A 25,135-nucleotide genomic window follows, 5' to 3' on the forward strand; every position below is an offset into this window, starting at 1 on the left:
CTGTGATATATTTGCGCGCTAGGTCCGTGCAGCAGAGCAGGTCTCCAGTTGACTTGGTTAATCCTTGCCACTGGACCAAGACCGAGCTCTGTCAAGCCCGTGTGGTGGCAGATCACCACACGTTTAAAAAAAATCCACGCACAGGCATCTTCCACCCCTTCAATTGGAGTTCAGGACTGGAACATCGGGTCCTTCATTGAAACTCTTGTGGAAGCAAGTCATCCTCATTCGAGGGACCACCTATGATGGTGATGATATGAAAGGGAAATCATGCTTGACAAATCTTCTCGAATCTTTTGAGGATGTAACTAATAGAGTAGACAAGGGAGAACCAGTGGATGTGGTGTATTTGGACTTTCAAAAGGCTTTTGACAAGGTCCCACACAAGAGATTGGTGTGCTAAATTAAAGCACATGGTACTGGAGGTAATGTATTGATGTGGATAGAGAACTGGTTGGCAGACAGGAAGCAAAGAGTAGGAATAAACGGGTCCTTTTCAGAATGGCAGGCAGTGACTAGTTGGGTACCGCAAGGTTCAGTGCTGGGAACCCAGCTATTTACAATATACATTAATGACTTAGACAAAGGAATTGAATGCAATATCTCCAAGTTTGCAGATGACACTAAGCTGGGTGGCAGTGTAAGCTGTAAGGAAGATGCTAAGAGTCTGCAGGGTGACTTGGACAGGTTAGGTGAGTGGGCAAATGCATGGCAGATGCATTATAATGTAGATAAGTGTGAGGTTATCCACTTGGGTGGCAAAAACAGGAAGGCAGAATATTATCTGAATGGTGACAGATTAGGAAAAGGGGAGGTGCATCGAGACCTGGGTGTCATGGTACGTCAGTCATTGAAAGTTGTCATGCAGGTACAGCAGGCGGTGAAGGCAGCAAATGGCATGTTGGCCTTCATAGCGAGAGGATTTGAGTATAAGAGTGTGGAGGTCTTACTGCAGTTGTACAGGGCCTTGGTGAGGCCACACCTTAAATATTGTGTACAGTTTTGGTCTCTTAATCTGAGGAAGGACATTCTGGCTATTGAGGGAGTACAGCGAAGGTTCACCAGACTGATTCCCGGGATGGCAGGACTGACATATGAAGAAAGACAGGATTGACTAGGCTTATATTCACTGGAATTTAGAAGAATGAGAGGGGATCTCATAGAAACATATAAAATTCTGACGGTATTGGACAGGTTAGATGCAGGAAGAATGTTCCCGATATTGGGGAAGTCCAAAACCAGGGGTCACAGTCTAAGGATAAGAGATAAGCCATTTAAGACCGAGATGAGGAGAAACTTCTTCACTCTGAGAATTGTGAACCTGTGGAATTCTCTATCACAGAAAGTTGTTGAGGCCAGTTCGTTAGATATATTCAAAAGGGAGTTAGATGTGGCCCTTACGGCTGAAGGGATCAAGGGGTATGAAGAGAAAGCAGGAATGGGGTACTGAAGTTGTATGATCAGCCATGATCATAGAAGGGCCAAATGGCCTACTCCTGCACCTATTTTCTATGTTTCTATGTTTCTCATAACAGTTTTATGACTTTTTGAAGTATTTACTTAATCTCTTCAAATGCCATCAGTGAGTGCACATTTTGTCTACAGTACCTATATATCTAATTTATTTAGGTGTGATTTAATATAATTTTAGTCTCAAATCCACTATGAAATGATATTAAGTATAATAGTATTATTTTAAGCACTAAATAGGTTCCTAATGTTCAGCAAAGAATAAACCATTATTTGTGCATGATAAATTATCTTTAATCCTGTAGCAAAAAACATAAATCTTTACAACATAATTAATGGTTCAACATCACACTAAGTGTTTCCCATCACCAGCAGTTTCCCCATAATATAAATTAATGTCCACAATCATATTTTTTCTGTATGTTAATAACCCTCAAGACTTGCTTTCCCCATTACTTCAAGTGAGCCTAATAAAAACAGAATTGAAGTACATTGTTTAAATGACCATCTCAGTATTCCAAGATATTTATAAGCACCAAAATAACTGACTGTGTACATGTGCATTTTTCTACCTGACCCTTGGTCTGCATCAGGCAAGTGCAATTAAACAAAATTCAATGGACAGTTGGTTAGAACCAGGTCAGTTTGGATTTTAAAGAAAGATGTAATGATCATTTCAATTGTCAGTTAAGCAGTGTAAATGTCAGACTTGAGGTTGTTTAAATTGCACCACAAAATTTGCAGTTACAATAACTGATTTTTTTTCTTCTCATTAGTATTGGTGCAGACTTTTCATTGGTAAACCACATAATTTTTATATACTTAAGGCAGAAGGTTCCACTTAACGTCATGTGGCAAAACAAACTATCCCAGTATGTTTCTGTATTTACAGGAGAAAATGTTAGCTTTAATAATGGTCACTACATGATTTAAAACAAAAGTTACCCCTTTGGGCTCCAGATGTTTGAAATAATTACTCTTTGGTAGCCTGTGGTTAATGGGCTACTTCGAATTTCAACTACTGGCTTGTATGTTTACTTTGGTCAACCTGATTTCACTGTTTTCTTTAAATGTCTTTTAATCTGGTTCAAATATGTAATCTACGTGTTCTTATGAGTGCTTACAAGCTATTGACCAAAGGTTATTGAGCTTTTTACAAAAAATGTAAACTACTTTATTCCTTATTTCACATGAGGTAGTTGTGTAAAGCAAACTTAAGCCAATCATTGTCAGAGGTGGAATTTGATCACTAGTTGCACTTTTTATTGTTTTGTACTTGTAACGTTCAAACACCTGTCACTTAGTTATAAATTCATTATATTTAATGGGAGAAAAGTGAGCTCCAAATAAAAATGTTAGGTGTTCACTGTCGGGTTTTATGTGAATCCCTATCCATCCTCAAAAATACTAGTCTTCTGGACAGAACCAGACCATACCACATAATACACTCCAAACTGAAAATACATTGGCCACTGAACTTTTTCAACCAGAAACAACTATCTGTTGCATTATAATCTGTTACTTTTAACCAACACCCTATATAGTGTGTGTAATAACCTTTATAAGTAGGCAGAAAGTCAAAAGAGCTTATACACACCAAAGTCCGAGGGTGTGTGTTATGCATCTTGGTGACTAATCCAGGCTTTGAAACTTTGATGCGAACAATGGTCGTCAACCTTACATGGTTTAATAATTTGCTTAGTCTAATTATTATTGGTTTCAGTCGGAGTTGTACCATATTATACAACTTTAGTTCTCTTCCTCAAATTGAATATTCTACCATAATCATTATTCCTTGCATGTGTTGCCTCTGGTTGTGTTTCAACTGATTCTTTGTTTGACCTTTTCTTACAACTTGGTTTCTGTTTTTCTATTTTGTCAAAAGCAGGAGAATCACAAATGTGTTTGTCTTCATAGCTGGGGTTCCCCAGACTGGTGAACTCCCCATGTTGTAAAAAAGACCATTCCCCATTACATTTTCCATTGTTACACACAGATAACTGGCAAAGAGCCACAGCAGCTGACTGCTTCTGTTCGTCATTATAGCTTTCAGTATTTTGGACAACTTGTAATGTTTGCAGGTTGCTGATGATATCTTTTTCTGTCTGGCCTTTCCATTTACTTGTTTTTTGGCGAGGCTTGCCAATACTGAGGCCTTCCACTGAATTAGTTTTTAAGTCAGAATGAAGAGACTTGTTACCATTTAAGCACTTTGCTTGTAACCTTGATTCTTTGAATTCTTTGCTGTCCACTTGTGGTGGAATAGAATCTTCAGGTGTTTGCCAACTATGCTTGTGTTTAGCTTTGACTGAAAGATTTAAAGGTACTTCCTGTACTTTTGTCGAAGTTGGAAACTCTTTATCTAGTGGGCAGTAACTGCCATCTGAAGAGTTTTCACTTGAGTCTTGTGGAAGATTAGTTGTAGTTCCAAACTGCTTTGTCTTTGCTTTACCCTTTTTGGAGAGATTTAGCGGGATCACGCTGGTGGAGCTTATATCTGTAGGTACCAGAGCATTGCCATGATAGTAATCCAAGATGGTAACATTAGAATAATTTGGATTGGTTGTCGAAACCTCATTGGCTACCAGAATTCTGTAAACAAAGTAGCAAAATATGATTTTCAGATTCAATTTCATAACTTTTAAATTTTTTTAAATATTAGGACATAGAAACAACTTGTGTTTATATAGCAACTTTCACATTCTCACCCTAAGGTGCTTCGCAGCTAATTTGTGCATAGAGCAATACCACAAAACAATGAGAAAAATGACCAAATAATCAGTTTTTCAAGGTGTTGATTGAGGGATAAATGTTGTTCAAGACATTGGGAGAACTTCCCCATGGAATCTTTTACATCTGCCTGAACAAGCGGACTGGCTCTTGGTTTAATGCCTCATTCAAAAGATGGCACGCCGACAGTGCAGCACTCCCTCAGTACTGCACTGAAGTAAGTAGGAGCCTAGATTATGTGCTCAAGTCTTTGGAGTTGGGTTTGAACCCACAATTATCTGACTCCGAGGCGAAAGTGTTGCCACTGAGTCAAGGTTGCCACATAAATTAAAGAAAATTCTAGGAATGCAAAGCACAAAGAAAGCACAGCAGAGATAAAACCTCTAAGGAGGTTAAAAATAGCAGCTTATATATTTTTTTAAAGGGACAACAGTATTTTAATAGCCTAATTTCATGGTTTACATAATAAATCTTTGAAGGTGACAGAACAAATTGATCAGCTGTTAAAAATGCATATGGATCCTTTGCTTTATAAATAGAGGCATAGAGTACAAAAGCAAGGAAATTATGGTAAACTTTTATAAATTACTCCATAGGCCTCAGCTAGAGTATTGTGTCTAATTCTGGGCACCATACTTTGGGAAGAATGTCAAGCTCATGGAGAAGATGCAGAGGAGATTTACCAGAATGGTACCAGAGATGAGGACTTCAGTTATATGGAGAGACCAGAGAAGATGGGGTTAGAACAGAGGAGCTCAAGGAGAGATTTAATAAAGGTGTTAAAAATTATGAACAGTTTTGATAATAGAAAGGGAAAAATTGTTTCCACTGGTAGGAGGGTTAGTAACCAGAGGACACCGATTTAAGGTAATTCCCAAAAATCCAGGGGGGAAATGAGGAGAAATTTTTTTACGCAGCGAGTTGTTGCAATCTGGAATGCAGTGCCTGAAAGGGTGGTGGAAGCAGATTCAGTAGTAACTTTCAGAATGGAATTGGATATATACTTGTAAAGTATATATAAAAGGCTAGGTGGAAAGAGCAGGGGAGGGGGACTAATTGAATAGTTCTTTCAAAGGCCGGGCAAAGACATGATGGGCCGAATGGCCTCCTGTACTGTGTGATTATATAACAGTCTATATAATTGCTGCTTTCTGAAAATGAGCAGCAATTTGATGGATAATAAACCAGTCCTATATTGTTTGGGTTACGTTTTCAGTGTTGACAGTAAAGCAACCTGATGAAATTGCTTGGAGAGCTATGAATTTGATTCAATGAATGTTAATATATAACATGATGCCAAAGCAGCAGTTTAGAAAAAATGCATATAAGCAATCTGAAGAATGTAAAATATCTACAAAACAATTTTGAAAACCCTTGGTGATGTTTGCTGTACCTGCTGTCTTTTCCTTGACTTTCTGGCTGGTCACATTCAATATGGAGCTTAATTGCCTGTGGATTTGTGGTACTTCTGACTGGTCTGAAGAGTGTAAAGCCTTCTTCCAATCTGTTACTTTTATTACTTGCGCTTGAAACAAACTTGTTGGACAATTCACCAAAACTTTCTGAAACCATACTTGTTTGAGCAAAGGTAGTTGGACTAGGTCGACCTGGAGAGCCCATTGCTGCACTTCCTGCTTTAGGGCTCATTTTTATATTTGTTCTTTGTGCTTGTGAATCACTGTTCATGTCTAATACTGCAGTCTCATTGTCTTTTGAATAAGCTGTTGGCGCAGAGTTCTCCCATTCGGTGTGAAGCCTTTTGTGAGAGTTCTGGAGGTATAATTGTGCTGATGGTGAAGTTTCATAAAGTGAAGGATTGCCAACTGACAGTTGTGCATTTTGATCCCTGGTGATGTTACTTGCTTGTTGAAGCTTCAGACCAAACAGGGGCATATGATATTCAGATGAGTTCAGATGATGGACTCCATAAGGAATGGGAAGAGCTGAATGGAAATGCTGCAGCATCTTGTACTGTTCTAATGTTGATGGAGCTACATGTCTTGGCAAAGTAATGGCTGGATTTTGTAGATGAGGTGGCAGGAAATTACGCTGGTCAGGCGAGACATACAGTGGAATTGGTGGGCTGTTGTATTCAAATGGCTTGCCGGTGAGGAGATAAGGGGAAAATACTACTCCTAAACCTCTTTCAGTGTAATAATGATGTGTATAATCCGGAATCAGTGGTGATGTGTTGGGAGGAATCGAACCAAAGCTTTTATTTGCTGCATATGTATTGGGAAGCTCTGGTGAAATTGAAGAAGGATGTGCTCTCCATTGGTCACATGGGCTGTAAAATGCTGACTTCATTGGGATGGGAGATGCGCTGTTGTTTGAATTTTCTGAAACAGAATTTGTGTTTTTATTGTCTTTTTCTGGTCTTTCGGTGGATCTCAATTCTCCAACAGACAAGAAAGCTGATCTTTCATCCTTTTCAAAAGTTCCTACTTTTTCAGATTCATTTGTTACAGGAATCATCTGATGTTGTTTCTTCTTTGTAACCGGAATAAAAGTTTGATTGTCCATGCTTACATTTTCTTTCATTTCACTACTATTGATGATCTGATGGCTGGTAGCTTTACCTGAAACATTATTTGTGCATTCTGAGCTTTGACTGGGTTTGCTCATTGGCGTCCTTCGGCCATTGCACACATTTGGTACGCAGTCTTTCTGATTGAGTAGATTGGTCTCATTGGAACCTGGCTTTGGGAACTTTCCTGTTTGGTCCTGGTCAGTCACTAGTGAGATTGAATTTTCACACAAGCTGTACTTCATGTGGTTAAACAGGTGTGATTTCTCATTGCATGTAAATGGACACTGGAAACACTTGTATTTGAATGGTTTTCCTGGAGGTCGAGGAATGTAGTGAGGCTTCTTTGGTTTGCGTTCTTTAGTGAGGCTCATTTTTGATGTTCTTGATAATGATCTTTAATCACTGCTTCCCAGGGCCTTTGTTTTTTTTAGATCCTACGTTGGTTTAGTATATTAAATTGATAATTGGAAAACACCACACTCTCCGTTGTGCAAGTATCCAAAATTTATGGCCAGATCAGCACTGGAATAAGTTGCATGAGACTGTGGAAGAAAGAATGGAAACTAGTTAACTTTACACAAAGATGAGAGTAAAAGCCAGCACATTCCTTAAGACACACCTTTCAGAAACTTGTATGCAAATCTGGAACTGTGGCAATGGGCCACCTTTTGTGTGACGTTAAATACAGATGACAATATGGTACAATGTTTTGTATAGTGTATGTGTTTAGTAATCCAAATTGAATTTGCAAGATTCAAAGTATCCATGTAAATCTGGTATACTCCATGTTTTCAGTTAATGTTGTAATAAAAAGTCATGCCCATATACAAGTTGCCCGTGTATATTCAGAGGATATGCAAAAAGAAATTAAGAAATGACTTAAACACCAGATTTTCCAATTTGTTCCCTATCTTAAGGAAAGACATTTCCTACTGTTGCTAAATAGTTCAGAACTATATAATGTTTGGATAGTTGTATTTCTTTGCTCAGCATGAGTTGATCAGTTGCTTATTTAGGTTGTGTGAATGTTGATTATTAATGCAGTAATAAACTACACTTGCAGCAATTTGATGCCGTTCTCTAGATTCTGCGTTCATTCCATTTATATGGAGTAAGAGATTTAGAAACTGGCATGCACACCGAAATAACTGTTTGGCTCAGTTGGTTGGACTCTTGCCTCTGAGTCAGAAGGTCTTGGCTTGACGTTTCAAGCACGTTGGGACATTCTAAGGACGTGAAATATAAATTCAAGTTCTTTTTGGAACACTCTACACACAGACAGTGATTACAAATCCACACTTACCACTTCATCATTCTGGCTGTGGATGATTCCTGATAACAGGGAAGGACTGTACAGACCGTTAATGTTAACATCGTATTGCTATCTCCAAAGGGGGGCGGGGAGGGTTGAGAGCTTAGCCTGTCTGCAGCTGGAATATAATGGCAAACAGAAAACAATTCCATCAGCACCCACTTACCTTTGTCCTGGCATTTTTTTCCTTTGGAGGAACAAAACCATCTCTAGGTGGTTTTCCTTGCCACCCGAAGCATATAACCTTCTCTGAACTGCCTCCAATTCAATTGTATCCCTCCTTAAATAAGTAGACCAAAACTGTACGCAGTACTCTAGGTGTGGCCTCACCAATACCCTGTACAGTTGCAGCAGGACTTCTTTGCTTTTATACTCCATCCGCCTTGCAATAAAGGCCAACATTCCATTTGCCTTCCTGATTATTTGCTGTACTTGCATATTACCTTTTTGTGTTTCATGCACAAGGACCCCAGGTCCCTCTGTACTGCAGCACTTTGCAATTTTTCTCCATTTAAAGTATAATTTGCTTTTCTCTTTTTTCTGCCAAAGTGGATAACCTTACTCTTTCCCACATTATACTCCATCTGCCAAATTTTTGCCCACTCACCTAGCCTGTCTATATCCCTTTGCAGATTTTTTCATTTATATAACCATGCTGCTTCTGAAGATGGGATTCTGTCCAGCACTGTCATATAAATGAGACATTGGACAATAAATTCAGTTGCTCTAAGCTTAAACAGCAACCTTGGGAAAAGATTTAATTCACAAATTTTTAAGATCAGCCTTCACTGACACGTTTCTTATATTATAAGAACATAAGAAATAGGAGCAGGAGTCGGCCATTTGGCTCCTCGAGCCTGCTCCGCCATTCAATAAGATCGTGGTTGATCTGATCATGGGCTCAGCTCCACTTCCCTGCCCGCTTCTCAACCCTTTACTCTCTCATCGCTCAAACATATGTCTATCTCTGCCTTAAATATATTCAATGACCCAGCCTCCACAGCTCTCTGGGGCAGAGAATTCCACAGATTCACAGCCCCCTGAGAGAAGAAATTCCTCCTCAACTCACTTTTAAATGGGCGACCCCTTATTCTAAAACTATGCCCCCTAGTTCTAGATTCTCCCATGAGTGGAAACATCCTCTCTGCCTCTATCTTGTCGAGCCCCCTCATTATCTTATATGTCTCAATAAGATCACCTCTCATTCTTCTGAACTCCAACGAGTACAGGCCCAACCAGCTCAACCTTTCTTCATAAGTCAAACCCTTCACTTCAGGAATCAACTGAGTCAACCTTCTCTGAACTGCCTCCAATTCAATTGTATCCCTCCTTAAATAAGTAGACCAAAACTGTACGCAGTACTCTAGGTGTGGCCTCACCAATACCCTGTACAGTTGTAGCAGGACTTCTTTGCTTTTATACTCCATCCCCCTTGCAATAAAGGCCAACATTCCATTTGCCTTCCTGATTACTTACTGTACCTGCATTCTAACTATTTGTGTTTCATGCACAAGGACCCCAGGTCCCTCTGTACTGCAGCACTTTGCAATTTTCCTCCATTTAAAGTATAATTTGCTTTTCTCTTTTTTTCTGCCAAAGTGGATAACCTCACACTTTCCCACATTATACTCCATCTGCCAAATTTTTGCCCACTCACCTAGCCTGTCTATATCCTATTGCAGATTTTTTGTGTCTTCCTCACAACATACTTTCCCACCCATCTTTGTATCATCAGAAAACTTGGCTACATTACACTCGGTCCCTTCATCCAAGTCATTAATATAGATTGTAAATAGTTGAGGCCCCAGCACTGATCCCTGTGGCACCCAACTAGTTACTGTTTGCCAACTGGAAAATGCCCCATTTATCCCGACTCTCTGTTTTCTGTTAGTTTGCCAATCCTCTAGCCATGCTAATATATTATCCCCAACCCCGTGAGCTTTCATCTTATGCAGTAACCTTTTATGTGGTACCTTAGGAAATGCCTTCTGGAAATCCAAATACATCACATCGACTGGTTTCCCCTGATCCACCATGCTCGTTACATCCTCAAAGAACTCCAGCAAATTTGTCAAACATGATTTCCCTTTCATAAAACCATGCTGACTGTGCTTGACTAAATTATGCTATTCCAAATGTCTTGCTACTGTTTACTTAATAATGGACTCCAGCATTTTTCCAACGACAGATGTTAGGCTAACTGGTCTATAGTTTCCTGCTTTCTGTCGGCCTCCTTTTTTAAGTAGGGGTGTTACATTTGTGGTTTTCCAATCCACCGGGACCTCTCCAGAATCCAGGGAATTTTGGTAGATCACAACCAATGCATCCACTATCTCTGCAGCCACTTCTTTTAAGACCCGAGGACCCCCTTTAATCCCATTATTTTACCAAGTACTACTACTTTAGTGATGGTGATTGTTTTAAGTTCCTCCCTCCCTATAGACCCTTGATTGTCCGTTGTTGGGATGTTTTTCGTGTCTTCTGCCATTAAGACCGATACAAAATATTTATTCAAAGTCTCTGCCATTTCCCTGTTCTCTGTTATTAACTCTCTCCCTTCCAATGAGTTTTTTTTGTTTTCATGCACATTTCTTCAGTTGGGGTGGCAGTGTTTGTGCTTTGGCAGATATTGTTTCCTGGTAGTGTTATCCAGGTGCTTTGATATGACAGTAACTGATGTCATTGAAGGGGTACGATGTTTGGCAGGATGATTGAATTATGATTGTAGTTGCCAGGGAATGCAAGATTGACTGGAGTGGCTAACATCTATAATCTCACATTCAGTTGAATAAATAGAAAATGCTTTTTTTTGTACAAAAATGCTTTTTTTTTAAGTAAATAATTTCCTTTTTATCTTGTATGGATTTTTCTACTGTAGCAAACTCCATGCATCATATAGTCCCAGTTAGTAGGAAAAGCTTGCTTGGGTTTATCGGAGAAATGTGCATTGGCTCACATGGGTTTTTATTCTCTCAGTGGGAAGCAAATAACATTATTTTGTATAAGACGTTAAGCATCAGATATGTAAAGCCAATTCATGCTGAACCCTGGTTGAGCTCATGTTTCACCAGCCTGATAAGAGAAGTGAAGAGATGTTTGGGAAATCAGTGTATTATTTTGAAGAGCTTGTTCACTTAGCTTGTGTTGCCAGCAAGGCCTGTTACAGCTTGTCCTTATTGCAGTGTTCTGATCCCAGTTCATGAGAAACTCTTATAGTTTTGTTCTCATGGTTAGAAAACAATGTGATATGTTACCCCAAAGGCTAGATGCTTTTATTGTTATCATGATGATTTAACGGATGTGTTCTTCATTACTAATTACTCACTACTGAGCTCTGTGGTCTGTACCCCCCAAAATATTTTCTAATTGGTTGTTTCAGTTAATTTTTTATATATCCAAACAACTTTATGGCATACTTTAAGTGTGGTTTATCTTTATTAAAGAAATTGGGTCCATTTAGTTTCTGCTCAAATTTGTTTTCCATAGTTGGTGAAGGGAAGCAAAAGGCTTTTAGAAGAATTTTTATAGAAATGGAAAAAAACATTAACCTTATAAATATTGGCATAAAAATTAATTTAAGAGTAAAAATTACAATATTTAATATATTTAAAAGTGTAACTTTGTTCTGACAGGCATTCTGCCAAGTGTGAACAGTCTGTACAGTTGTCATAAAACAGAGATTTTATTTTTGCTTCTAAACCAATCAAACTTATTTCTTTCTGAGCTTGTGTCTTTTGTTACCATTGCATTATTAGCTTATGAAGTCTGCAGTGTAGTTTTACATAATGTGAGAGGAGAGATCCCATTTAGAAGCAAAATGTGCAATTGTATCATATTATGTAAAATGATGGTTTTACTGAAAAGCAACGTAATATATTTTACGAGAATGCAATATATAAATCTCAAATCTGTATGCATTCCCTGCCTACAAAACATTGTTCCCTGTTGTCAATTTTGTGTCAACTTTTCCTATTATAAATTCCTATGCGCACATTTATGATATAATCATTTATTTCACTGTCGCATTGTCATTGCACCCTCCCTCCGGTTGTGATGCTCTCGTGCCTTAGATTGGCATCTCCTCGCTCTTTAACCTCAGAAATATCTTAGTAAAATCTCTCATCTGTATGCCCTGGTCCAATTTTTCCTTGCCCTCCAATCCTCCTTAACCTGAACACTACACTTGGTCTTGGCTCCTTGTGTGGGACGCCATTGGAGTATATTCTACTTTTGTTCAACGACATGTACACATTCTTTCCTGGTATTTTTAGTGTTCTTTCTGATATTTTATTTCTTTTTGGATATTAGTGCAGTGTTGGGTATGGAATGTCTTGGGCTGTTTAGTTATACAAGGAAACATGTAAATTAAATTGTTCAATATGTTTGGTGTCCTCTATGAATTGAATCGTTCAAATTTAATTGCGAGGCTGCTGGGCAGTGGACTTGGAGGGGTTACATTAGTGATAAGTACTGAACACTAAGAGTTGAGTCTTGCAACCTTAGGGCAAGTATTTAGACTGATTTGCTACAAACCACCTAGTGTTTGTATATAAATCATCAAGCAATGGATGTTAGTTCGAAATGTTCCAGGGTAGCATTTGGACATGTTCGGATGTCGCAAATGTGACTTTAATGCATCTGTACATTAGAAAATTCAGACCATGCGCGGTTAATTCAAAGTAATAATCACAACTTTTTCAGTCTAGCCAGAATCTTTCTTGTTGCCACAGGAGGGTCATTGTAGATCAATGTCTGTACAGGTGCATAGATCAATGGTGGTAATGTGCCACCAGTTAGAATGGGTACAGCCAGACCCAAATGATCCATCACACCTACAACACTTAATGCTGAAGCAGGAGCATTCACTCACTTACACCTCATTTACACTGCAGGGTTGGCTCTGGTGATGCTTTCAGCATTTGAGCCAACCCTTTAGGATAAAGTAGGCATTAAAAGCTCTTTAGCAGCTCCATGTCGATTCTTCCCAGGGGAAATTTTACCGAGGCGGGTTGACATGGAGTAATTTGTATGTCTAATAAATTAAAATGATCATAAAACAGAAATTGAAATTTTGGTGTAATTAACACCAACTCTTGTTTAATATCAAATAATAAAAATAACTTGTTAATGTATTTTATATGAGGAAAATGCTATATACTGTTTTAACTTAAGTTTAATAAATACAGGATTTACTTTTGAGTTATGAATACTACAAGGGAGTTAAAAAGTATGTAATTCTGTTTATTATTCCTGCATTGATCAGGATTTTAATGCATTGGCAAACTATTTGAAAAGGCGAGGAACAGCCCTCTCTATTCTATAGTTGAGATTCAGATGTTGGTGAAATCTGCTTTGAACTTGATAAAGTAAGATTATTCTAGCTGTTGTGTGCTATATCTTGAATGTTTCCAGTTCTAATCACTTTAAGTGTGGAACTCTGTTTCCTAAACAGATCCAGACTGGTTCCCCCTTAGTTACTTTGTTGTCATCACGATTCTGCACAACATTCACGAGAGAGGTTTCCCAGGGACATATTATATATGAGCTAAATTGGTTCAATGTATGTAAAGATTACTATCTATAATAACTACAGTTTTAAACAGATATTTAACAGATTGGTGCTTCCTAGGATTGTTCGCAAGAACGATGAGAAATAAATCATTAGTTTGGTTTAAATAAAGCCCACTTGTGAAAAGTTGAGTTTGGTTTTGAGACTAAAAATATAAAGCAGTGAATTGCTTTCCTGGTGGAAGCAACTGAAAAGCCATACATGGTTGAATTTATTCAAATTATATAATGGCTGAAAGAGCATTATTTGAAAATCAAGTAATAACATGCCAAAAGAAAAGGTGACTACATAATGTTTATTGGACTCTGAAAATTGTGACTTGGAAGACAGTTGAGCTGTTGCACTGAGAGGTAGATGCTAGTGGGAATCGTTGGGATACGTAGTAATGTCCTAAATCTGATTTATCTGCAATAATTACAGTCCTCAGTAATGTGCTCTCATAAACTACAGAATTAGAATGTTTTTGAGCTATTTTATTTGGAATGCTCAATTTACATTTAAGGCCTACAACCCTTGAGGAAATATAGATTAAAAAAAAGAAAACAGCAAATTCTGGAAATCTGAAATAAAAGCAGAAACTAATAAAAATATTACAACAGGCCTGTCAGCATCTGTAAAGAGAAAAAGATGTTGGTCATCTTTACAGATGGTGACTGACCTGCTGTGTCTTTTCAATATTTTCTATTTTTGTTATTTTTAGTGATGTAGTGTGTTGGTTCCATGTTCATTGAAAACTATTTCTTTATATGACTGTTCCAAAAGCAACCCAACAAGTGAATTTGAAGGTTCATAGCGTCAAGGCATGTTTTGTTCAGAGTATTTTAGCACTTGTGAAGCCAGCTGAAAAATGTCATTTTGGGAATTAACTCAAAACATTTTTTGTGGTGATACTCCATAGTAAAACATCAACCTTATGAAGATACACTGCCACAACAAAATTATAAATTTGTGTTTTCAGTGTAAAAGGGTGCTCAAAGGTTCCACCGAAGCCTCGTTGGTAAAGTCAGTGTGATTCTTTAACCATATAGACCAGAAGGTTGCAAGTTCAATTCTGGTCACCCATTTGATCTCAGTTGCGAAAGTAGTCGGGTGTTACATCTGGCCTCACTGGTCCAGGGACGGGAAAATTCACCCAGGGTTTTTGTACCTGATTGTTATCCACTCATCTCTGCTAGAAAATTGTGCATGTTCGGACATTTTGTGAGGACTGAATTAAGCTCAGATTATTACCCCACAGTCGAATAGCTTGCTGTCACTCACTGTTTAGGCTGACACCTGATGAATAGGCATTTGGGCGAGATGTCATGGGGTACCTGATGCCCAAGGGATTGCAGTCCCACAGAAGTTACTAAAATGGCCTAAAACTTATAAAACCAATGTTTCTGCATCTTTGGGTTATGTTTATAATTTGGCATGTTTTTAATGTGGCCATATCTTTGAACAGTTAAATATCCATTTTAGATTGTAAAATGACACATCTTTTGTTTAATGCAACATTTGCAAAAATGCACAAGCTACAAATTTTCTTAAGTAAAATTATTTAAAAAAAATGTATAATATAAAAAGTAGAGACAATGCAGTTGAGAGAGTAATCTGATTGTTTTCACGATAATCGCTATCCTTTTTTTTAATATAAAAGATAATGTTTTATTGCCTTTTAACTCTTCCTACAGCCCTACCCCTCTTCCTGACCCCTCCCGGTTGCCGTGCCTCTTCAATGCTGCTCTCATATACGTCTTTGAGACGTGCATGAGAACAGGAAGGGTGACTTGCCATTCATATCTCCTCCCTCCCTGCAGGGAAGCACTTGGCTTCTGCTTGTGCCACCCACTGATGGCATGTCCAACTTGTTCTATTTTTGATTTTGGTGCTGAAATTGTACTCTGCACAGAATGGGCACCCAGCTATTTAGTTGGGTGTAGTTTAAAGGTCAGGAATGATGATGTATTTCTGAACCACCCAAAGTAAAGATTACTCCCTTTTTCTACCAAGATGTGTCCAAAGGCGGCAAAGATCTATTTAGACATAGGTTTACCTTTTAAATTCTGGAAAGGAAAGTTAAACTGTTTTAGACGTGGTTTGACTAATCAGCTATTTGTTTCCAGTTTTACTTCTAAAACCAGTTTACAGAACATCATCTTTACGTGGATGACTCTCGCCCTCACCACTCACGACATTTTGCATGCCATGATCAATTAAAGTTGACGCCTGAGGCTGACAGATAATCTTGTACAAGAGCTTTCTTGACTGAAAGTACTGGTTTAGTTTGAGTAGTAATGGCATTTTAATATAATCAACCACTCTGCGAAACTATTTTAAAATTTAAGCAAAGATTATTTTATGAAGTTGGGAAAACCAATACTAAACCAATTTTAAGCTGAGAAATCCATTCCTTTCTAAATTGAATGCAGTTTATACTTATTTTCATTGACGCTCCCCTTTTCCCTCAATGCTTGCAATATTAACTGTCTGAAAGACTAGATAGGGGAGCTGCTTCTAATGCTACTTTGTAACCAGTCTCTAGGAGGTGCACAAGAACAGTTCAAAGTGACTTGTTCTCTGATGTTTCTCATTCTTTGACTCTGCAGTGTTCCCCCACATTTTCCCACCAAACTCTGAGAGATTGAGAACTTGCTTATTTTGGGAATTTCCTGAGTAAGCTTTTGTGGCATAGAATATTGGTACACTTAAGGTTTTAGACACTTTTCTAATTGTAATACTACAACCAACGTAAACTAAAATTGGAATGAAAACCTGATTGAATCTGATTGGATAAACTATATTTAAGTAACTTGTCACACCACTGAATACCTGTTTTCTATAAAATACATATTCTGTATTTCACAAGTTATCTGTGTGTTCATCTCCTGTTGGCTCATTTCTGTGCCTGGAGGACAGAATGACGGTGAATGTGGAGATTTAGATGCTGGTTCCTGGAGTGGGTGTGTATGTGCTGACACAGACTTTAACCTTACTATAGCACATTGCTTAAAGCAGTAGCACAGGTGCATGAGAAACAACTCTCCTATTTGAGAAAAAATATGTTTTTCTTGCCTCAGTTTGTGTATTTTGAATCTTACGACATTACCAAAATCTATAAATTGCTTCTGATTTTTTTTTTCTTTCAAATTCTTAATATATCACATTGTGTTAGTTGCTAACTAAGATTATAAAATGAGAACATAAAAACGAACTATCTTCAGATCTGAAAAGTCTGCTTTTGAGTTGTGTGATACCACGATATGTTTACAAGTTAATAGCTTTTGTTACCAATTATTAGTTTTTCTCGAGGGCTTTTTTTTGCCTTCCTAATTGGATGGTATACCAGTAAATGAATAAAAGGATCTTCATAATAGGTTTTTAAATGCCTGAGAAATTATTTTTAAACATCCCAAAACACTTCACAAAATACTGATTTGGTTTAATGAGAAATTATGAGGAAGATTAATCATATCTCCATCTGATTGAAACTTTTAATAACACGTAATATGTGTTAGACAGTAATATAGGTTGAGTTAATTAGTAAACACAATTGCTGACCATTGATTCTTTAGAGAATTGAGGTTTTTCAGTGCATAATATATGACATTATTTATTATATATCTATAATTTACTAAGTTCATAGTTATTCTTATGCTGAAATCATGTTGTAACTAACTTTATTGTAGAGAATCATTAAAAATAATTTTTAAAAGATCATAATGCACTTACCTTATATACAAGTGTCCTTTTTGTTGATTACTATTGTTGTACTGAATATACCGCACTGAAGCAAAGTATGTGCTCTCCTTGATTGCTAGGTAAAAATGAAGCCAGCAGTTGCAATAGGAGGGACTATAAGTGAAGGAGTTGGGCCCTGAGGGTATGGAGATGCACCTGATGTTATTCCTGCCCCAAGCAATGATTCATGTGTTTCTATCCAGTTACAGCTTTCTTCCAGTATTACCTCAGCACCTGATTTGCAAAGCAAAATTGTTTTGGTTTCGACTGGCCATTTTACAGCAAGCCGTCATGTTTACACAAACTTGAACTTTTGTGGTGTAAGCAAGCACTTTTGTTTGAACTGTAATTCTGCTTACACTGGTCTTTTGTTTATACATATTTTTCCTTCCCCTTCCTCAAACTTCTTAAACTGCTGAAAAAAGCTACCTGTTTTAAATACATTTATTACGTTTGCAAAATGAATTACACCTTACCAAACTAGTTTTGTCAGCTAATTTTGTATTTCATTAGTAAAGTCTAGTGCTTAAGCTCCTTCAGAAAATACTGAGCACAAAAATAAATGATTTAAAATGGGACTTCTAAACACATGCAACAGATTGTGTTCAGTGTTTATCATATTCCAAAATGTCCACATTGTCTTTTACAGAGAAATCCTTGTAGCCCCTCTTCACTGTGGTTATCTTTCAACATTTGATTTTACTCATGTTTGTTTTGTAAAGCAAAATGAGCATTCATAATGACAGACCCTATCTCTATAACACTGTCTTTCCTAGACATACAGCATGAATATTAATGGGATGTGTTAGAAGATGTTTTCTGTGATTTCCAGGCTATGACTAAACTGCATGTGTTCCATCCAGCAACAAGTACAAAGTGTTTCAGATGGAAATCTGTGCGGGTGTGGATATTCTTCCAATCTCTTGTACAGGTGGTTTAGTGATGCAACCTGTTAGTATATTGATGTGGCATAGAAAATAGGTGCAGGTGTAGGCCATTCATCCCTTCAAGCCTGCATCACCATTCAATATGATCATGGCTGATCATGCAACTTCAGTATCCCATTCCTGCTTTCTCTCCATACCCTTGATCCCTTTAGCCGTAAGGGCCACATCTTAACTCCCTTTTGAATATATCTAATTAACTGGCCTCAACAACTTTCTGTGGTAGAGAATTCCACATGCTCACAATTCTCTGAGTGAAGAAGTTTCTCCTCATCTCGGACCTAAATGGCTTATCCCTTATCCTTAGACTGTGACCCCTGGTTCTGGACTTCCCCAACATCGGGAACATTCTTCCTGCATCTAACCTGTCCAATCCAGTCAGAATTTTATATGTTTCCATGAGAACCCCTCTCATTCTTCTAAATTCCAGTGAATATAAGCCTAGTCGATCCAGTCTTTCTTCATATGTTAGTCCTGCCATCCCGGGAATCAATCTGGTGAACCTTCGCTGCACTCCCTCAATAGCAAGAATGTCCTTCCTCAGATTAGGAGACCAAAACTGTGCACAATATTCAAGGTGTGGCCTCAACAAGGCCCTGTACAACTGCAATAAGACCTCCCTGCTCCTATACTCAAATCCTCTCGCTATGAAGGCCAACATGCCATTTGCCGCCTTCACCGCCTGCTGTACCTGCATGCCAACTTTCAATGACTGATGTACCATGACACCCAGGTCTCCTAATTTATCACCATTCAGATAATAATCTGCCTTCCTGTTTTTGCCACCAAAGTGTGTAACCTCACATTTATTTACATTATGCTGCATCTGCCATGCATTTGTCCACTCACCTAACCTGTCCAAGTCATCCTGCAGACTCGTAGCATCCTCCTCACAGCTCACACTGCCACCCAGCTTAGTGTCATCTGCAAACTTGGAGATATTACATTCAATTCCTTCGTCTAAATCATTAATGTATATGTAAATAGCTGGGGTCCCAGCACTGAACCCTTGGTACCCCACTAGTCACTGCCTGCCTTTCTGAAAAGGGCCCGTTTTTTCCTACTCTTTGCTTCCTGTCTGCCACCGAGTTCTCTATCCACGTCAATACATTACCCCCAGTACCATGTGCTTTAATTTTGCACACTCATCTCTTGTCCCACGACCTTGTCAAAAGCCTTTTGAAAGTCCAAAAACACCACATCCACTGGTTCTCCCTTGTCCACTCTACTAGTTACATCCTCAAAAAATTCTAGAAGATTTGTCAAGCAGGATTTCCCTTTCATAAATCCATGCTGACTTGGACCGATCCTGTCACTGTTTTCCAAATGCGCTGCTAATATATCTTTAATAATTGATTCCAACATTTTCCCCACTACCGATGTCAGGCTAACCAGTCTATAATTCACTGTTTTCTCTCTCCCTCCTTTTTTAAAAAGTGGGGTTACATTAGCTACCCTTCAATCCATAGGGACTGATCCAGAGTTTATAAAATGTTGGAAAATGACCACCAATGCATCCACTATTTCTAGGGCCACTTCCTTAAGTACTCTGGGATGCAGACCATCAGGCCCTGGGGAATTATTGGCCTTCAATCCCATCAATTTCCCTAACACCATTTCCTGACTAATAAGGATTTCCTTCAGTTCCTCCTTCTCACTAGACCCTCGGTCCCCTAGTATTTCCGGAAGGTTATTCGTGTCTTCCTTCGTGAAGACAGAACCAAAGTATTTGTTCAATTGGTCTGCCATTTCTTTGTTCCCCATTATAAATTCACCTGATTCTGACTGCAAGGGACCTACATTTGTCTTCACAATTCTTTTTCTCTTCACATATCTATAGAAGCTTTTGCAGTCAGTTTTTATGTTCCCTGCAAGCTTACTCTCATACTCTATTTCCCCCCTCCTAATTAAACCTTTTGTCCTCCTCTGCTGAATTCTAAATTTCTCCCAGTCCTCAGGTTTGCTGCTTTTTCTGGCCAATTTATGTGCCTCTTCCTTGGATTTAACACTATCCCTAATTTCCCTTGTTAGCCACGGTTGAGTCACCTTCCCCGTTTTATTTTTATGCTTGACAGGGATGTACGTTTGTTGAAGTTCATCCATGTGATCTTTAAATGTCTGCCATTGCCTATCCACCATCAACCCTTTAAGTATCATTCGCCAGTCTATCCTAGCCAATTCACGTCTCAAACCATTGAAGTTACTTTTCTTTAAGTTCAGGACCCTAGTCTCTGACTTAACTGTGTCACTCTCCATCATAATGAAGAATTCGACCATATTATGGTCACTCTTCCTCAAGGGGCCTCGCACAACAAGATTGCTAATTAATCCTCTCTCGTTACACAACATCCAGTCTAGGATGGCCAGTTCTCTGGTTGGTTCCTCGACATATTGGTCTGGAAAACCATCCCTTAGACACTCCAGGAAATGCTCCTCCACCAGTTTGGTTAGCCCAATCTATATGTAGTTTAAAGTCACCCATGATAACTGCTGTACCTTTATTGCACGCATCCCTAATTTCCTGTTTGATGCCATCCCCAACCTCACTACTACTGTTTGGTGGTCTGTACACAACTCTCACTAGCGTTTTCTGCCCTTTGATGTTCCGCAGCTCTTCCACATCATCCAAGCTAATGTCCTTCCGCTAATTGCGTTAATCTCCTCTTTAACCAGCAACGCTACCCCACCTCCTTTTCCTTTCTGTCTATCCTTCCTGAATATTGAGTACGCCTATCATAGTCTTGGCTTAGTGGTAGCACTCTTGGCTCAGAGTCTGAAGGTTGCACTCCAGAGACTTGTGCACATATTCAAGGCTGACATTTCACTGCTATGCTGTGGGAGCACTGCAGTATCGGAGATGTTGTCTTTTGGATGAAATGTTGAACAGAGGTCCTATTTGCCTGCTTCGCTGGGAGTAAAAGATCTTACTACAGAGGAGTTCTACTGCTATCTTGGCTAACATTTATTTCTCAATCAGCACCTCCACATTTGTTGGACCTTGCTACGTGCCATATTTGCCTATTGTGGTGAAGTGTTTTGGAATATCCTGATGATGTGAAAAGTGCTGTATAAATGCAAATTCTTTCTTTATCTTTTTAACTGTGGAATGGAATCAACAAGACCTTTGGTTGCACTACAAAAAGCCTGTCAAAAGCTTGATTTTAAGGAGATGTAGCAAGGCAGACAGGTGAAAGGGTCTGCCACCAATGTAAATCGAAGGATTGGGGAAAGTTGGAAGGGTGGAGGATGTAGGCAGGTTTGTAAAACTGGAGGAGGTTGTGGAGATGGGAAGGAGTGAGGTTGTGGAGGGATTTAAAGGCAGTGACAAAAATTTTGAAATTAATGTATTGAGGGATGAGAGCCAATGGAGATTTGTACGGATAGAGTTGCTGGATGAGTAAGGTTTTGTGCATGATAGGATAAAGGTGGCAGACGAGTTGGAGTTTATGCATGGTTGAGCTTGGGAAGTCAGCAAGTGGGCGAGTTTAAAAAGTTGGTGTTTGAAGATGTTGAAGGCACAGATTAGGTTTTTGGCAGCAGTAGGGGTAAGATAGTAACAGAGAAGGGTAATAGCTTTAGAGGTGGAAATACTTTTGCTGATGGACTGAATGTGATGTTGGAGCACTTCTTGCAATTGAGCAAGAGATTGAGATTGCACATGTTGAAATTTTCTCTATTGCAATCTGCATTCCACACGTTTATGAAACTAGAATATTTTTGCCTGCTGGGATTTTTTTTAATTTAGGTGGAGTAAAATTTTGGCATCATTGTAGGAGTTGCAATTGCAAAGACATCAGATTTGTTTACAGAGGTTGATTAAATAGAAATAAATCTGTACTTGTGTAGGGTGAAGTGGCAGAAAACATTTGTATATCCTGAAACCCAACATACGGATATGGGTACTGTTCATGTTCTGGTTGAGTGTTGTGACCTTACTATCGTGTGTTGCCCCTCCCCTGTTTGCTGAAACTTTGGAACCAGTTGCAATTACCCAAGGAGGAGATTAAAAAAAAATCAACTTAGGATCTCACTAATAAGGGTTGTTGAAATCCACTACTTACATTTGTCAGTTTCATACAGTCAATTTTGCTTTACATAAAGCAATCAATATGAAGCAAGAATGCATTTTGCAATTAGTTTTCAATGACCTTTAAATAGGTAGAATCTAGTAAGATTTGTAAAACTTTTAAAAAAGACAAAGAACAGCTTTTTGATGTAATGATTGTGATGTCTGCCTCACTCCTGGTTGATTTGCATGTGGTTCTAAGTCCCATTGGATGCTGACTTTGTAAGCTGCTGATGTTCATATTTGTCAGGGGAAAGAGGAGGGAAACTGACATTCTATTGAACTTACCTGCAGAAAAACACTAATGTTGAAAGTAGGAATGCTGTGATATTCTGGCACTGCCATAAATCAGTATGCAAATTTTATAATACTTTCTGCTTTCCCTGATTCCAAAAGAATGTACAGATTTGCATGCTAATCTGCCACTCTTTTGTGACTCAAACGCAGCTAGTGCCCCAAAATCTAAGTTGACTGACACCTATCTGAATTGTTCATCTCATCGGCAGCTAAACAGACATGCTGGCTTCAGCCCCAAATAATGTTGCCTAAAAATAGGGCTGCTTTCTCCTCAACCTGTCGGGTTTGATCCATTATTTGTGACCCAGGCCCCCCAAACTTATTTTGGCCACTATGCAGCAAGATGGCTGAAAGAAACTAAAGTTTAAGACATAACTCCTTACGGCTGTGCACTTGACGGTACAGGATTGCCAAATTCAGAAACAAATTTGGGCATCCTGTGGTGTGATGCCGTGTGATACAGACCAGGATGGTTCCAGGTTTGTAAGGGGATAAAATACGGTCACTAGAGTGGAGACAGATAGATGATCACGAAAGTGGATACTGAAGGTAGTGAATTGATCTGATAAATAGTCTAGATTATCAGTATTAAGAGGTTTTGAGGAATCCGGAGTGCCTCTGTCTTATGGTAGAGATTGTAATATTGACCGATTATGTAAAACTCGCTTATGTATGTAAAGCACGCTTATACACTCGCTTACATTGGGTTATGAAGAGGGAAACAACAAAGCTTGATGGTTAATGAACCATCCATTGTGTTAACCTTAATACAGACTTACATTCTGAATAACACATCCACCAAGGGCAGTGGGGAGTCAACAGTCTGGAACATAGATTGTAACAGCATCTGAATCTCATGCGAAACTAAGACATTATGACTGGAGTTCTGTTGGGAACAGGATAAGAAAGCAGGTGTTTGGGAACAAGATAGTAAACCCTGGGAAGCAAGGTTACTTCACACATCATGAGGAACTGAGGCAAAGTTGACACCACTGAATAACACATTTCAGAAGGGTGACGTGATGGGAGATGGACAGATGGGGAAGAACCACTCAAAGCCAGTCTGATAAGAGTGAACAAATCAATGTAACTTCACTGATAGCAGTAGGCTAATTGGTGGTTTTGTCGGAGGGTTGCACACCTCGAAAAACTGTCTAATTGTAATTGTAAAACCTCTGATTGGGGAAGTGTTCATCGGAACCCTTCCCTAGCATGCTTGAATAAAAACCGGTTAACCGAGGTTTCGTTTGAGTGATTCCGTGGTCGCTACACGGACGGGCGGGTGTCGATTCCTTATATCAGGGAGTCCATCTTGAGGAAGAGAAGTCTTTTTACCCCAACAAGGTTTGCTCCCAGGACTGAGGCTGAGTTAACTGATCACAGCTGAAGGATTAGTGGGGGTGCTACACGTAACTATGTTGGGGGGAAATGTACTAGCCCTGGGTTCCCGCTTCTGAGTGCTATTCTGTAATTCCTGCTGTAAGTGCACATGTGCAGATGCTGAGGTGGGTACATGATTAGGCACAGCCCATGAATAAGCTGCTTCTATTCATTGGTCCACTTCGGAGAGGTATCAGATGACTATTGACACCTATTTTCTACCTATGTCTTGACATCTTCAGGAGAGGGGCAAGGGGGAAAAATGTAGGAAAATAGACTTTACACTGCTTTTAAAAACTGAACTCGACATATTTGGGTAACAGGAAAATACCTTACATAATTTGCAATGGTTACGATATTGTGAAAAATTTTAACAAAATAAATTTAAAATAAACAAAATATGTTGTACGTTTTTGCTACAAATAATTGTTCACAAAGTAATAGTTGGAAGTATGGAGGTGTCCATATCTCATTTGACTCGATGAAGGTGGACAAGTTAGAAATGTGCTGCTGTGAAAGTGGAAAGGGAAGAAGCCAAAGTTTTTGAATCATTCAATGACCTACCACGATTTATTTTAAAATTCAAGATGTTTTCCTTGTTACGCCCTTAGCAACAAAGATTTGTATGTTTACAGGAGTGCCTGCTTGCTTTTAAATGACAACAAAGAAATTGATTTGAAATTTGCAATTGTCCCAATATCAAAGGCCGTGCAAAGTGCTCTGGAATGACTTTAGTATTTGAGAATTAAAAAGATAGCAATATTTTAATGTGATTGGAGACCTAAGATGTTTGAGATAATGGTGGCATTGTAACTAAACCTATTGCAAATATTCAGAAATATAATTTTTTGTCTTTTTAAATATTTAAAAATTTTTTTTGACTTCTTCAAGGTGAGCGATGTTGGTGCTGGAGGCTGGAATGCTTCCCATTTTAGGCACCCTGTATCAGCATCAAGCATTCCCAGTTCAAGGCTAGCACAGACATGCAGAGTAAAACTCTTTCTACTTTCCCCCACTGATATACCACTGCCTCAACCTTGGAAACCCAAGAGGAGCAATACAACATTTTTTCATTCCCCCACACCAGCCATCAGGTGTCTCTCTGAGTCAGATGCCA

At 38.8% G+C, this 25,135-nt stretch overlaps 2 protein-coding genes across 2 annotated transcripts in view; one reads left to right on the forward strand and one right to left on the reverse strand.

Annotated features, from left to right (window-relative positions):
* The window catches only part of tbcd (tubulin folding cofactor D), a 400,428-nt gene that overhangs the window by 128,822 nt on the left and 246,471 nt on the right, over window positions 1-25,135 (forward strand). The gene's annotated exons all lie outside the window — the stretch shown is intronic.
* znf750 (zinc finger protein 750) lies at window positions 1,753-17,446 on the reverse strand. The gene is made up of 3 exons (XM_070858172.1): window positions 17,323-17,446; window positions 5,594-7,272; window positions 1,753-4,062 (listed from the first exon to the last, which is right to left on the reverse strand). The coding sequence occupies exons 2-3, from the start codon at window positions 7,099-7,101 to the stop codon at window positions 3,210-3,212; spliced, it is 2,361 nt and encodes a 786-aa protein (XP_070714273.1). The 5' UTR covers window positions 7,102-7,272; window positions 17,323-17,446; the 3' UTR covers window positions 1,753-3,209.

The sequence above is a fragment of the Pristiophorus japonicus genome, chromosome 16 (genome assembly GCF_044704955.1).
Source record: "Pristiophorus japonicus isolate sPriJap1 chromosome 16, sPriJap1.hap1, whole genome shotgun sequence".
Lineage (NCBI taxonomy): Eukaryota > Metazoa > Chordata > Chondrichthyes > Pristiophoridae > Pristiophorus > Pristiophorus japonicus.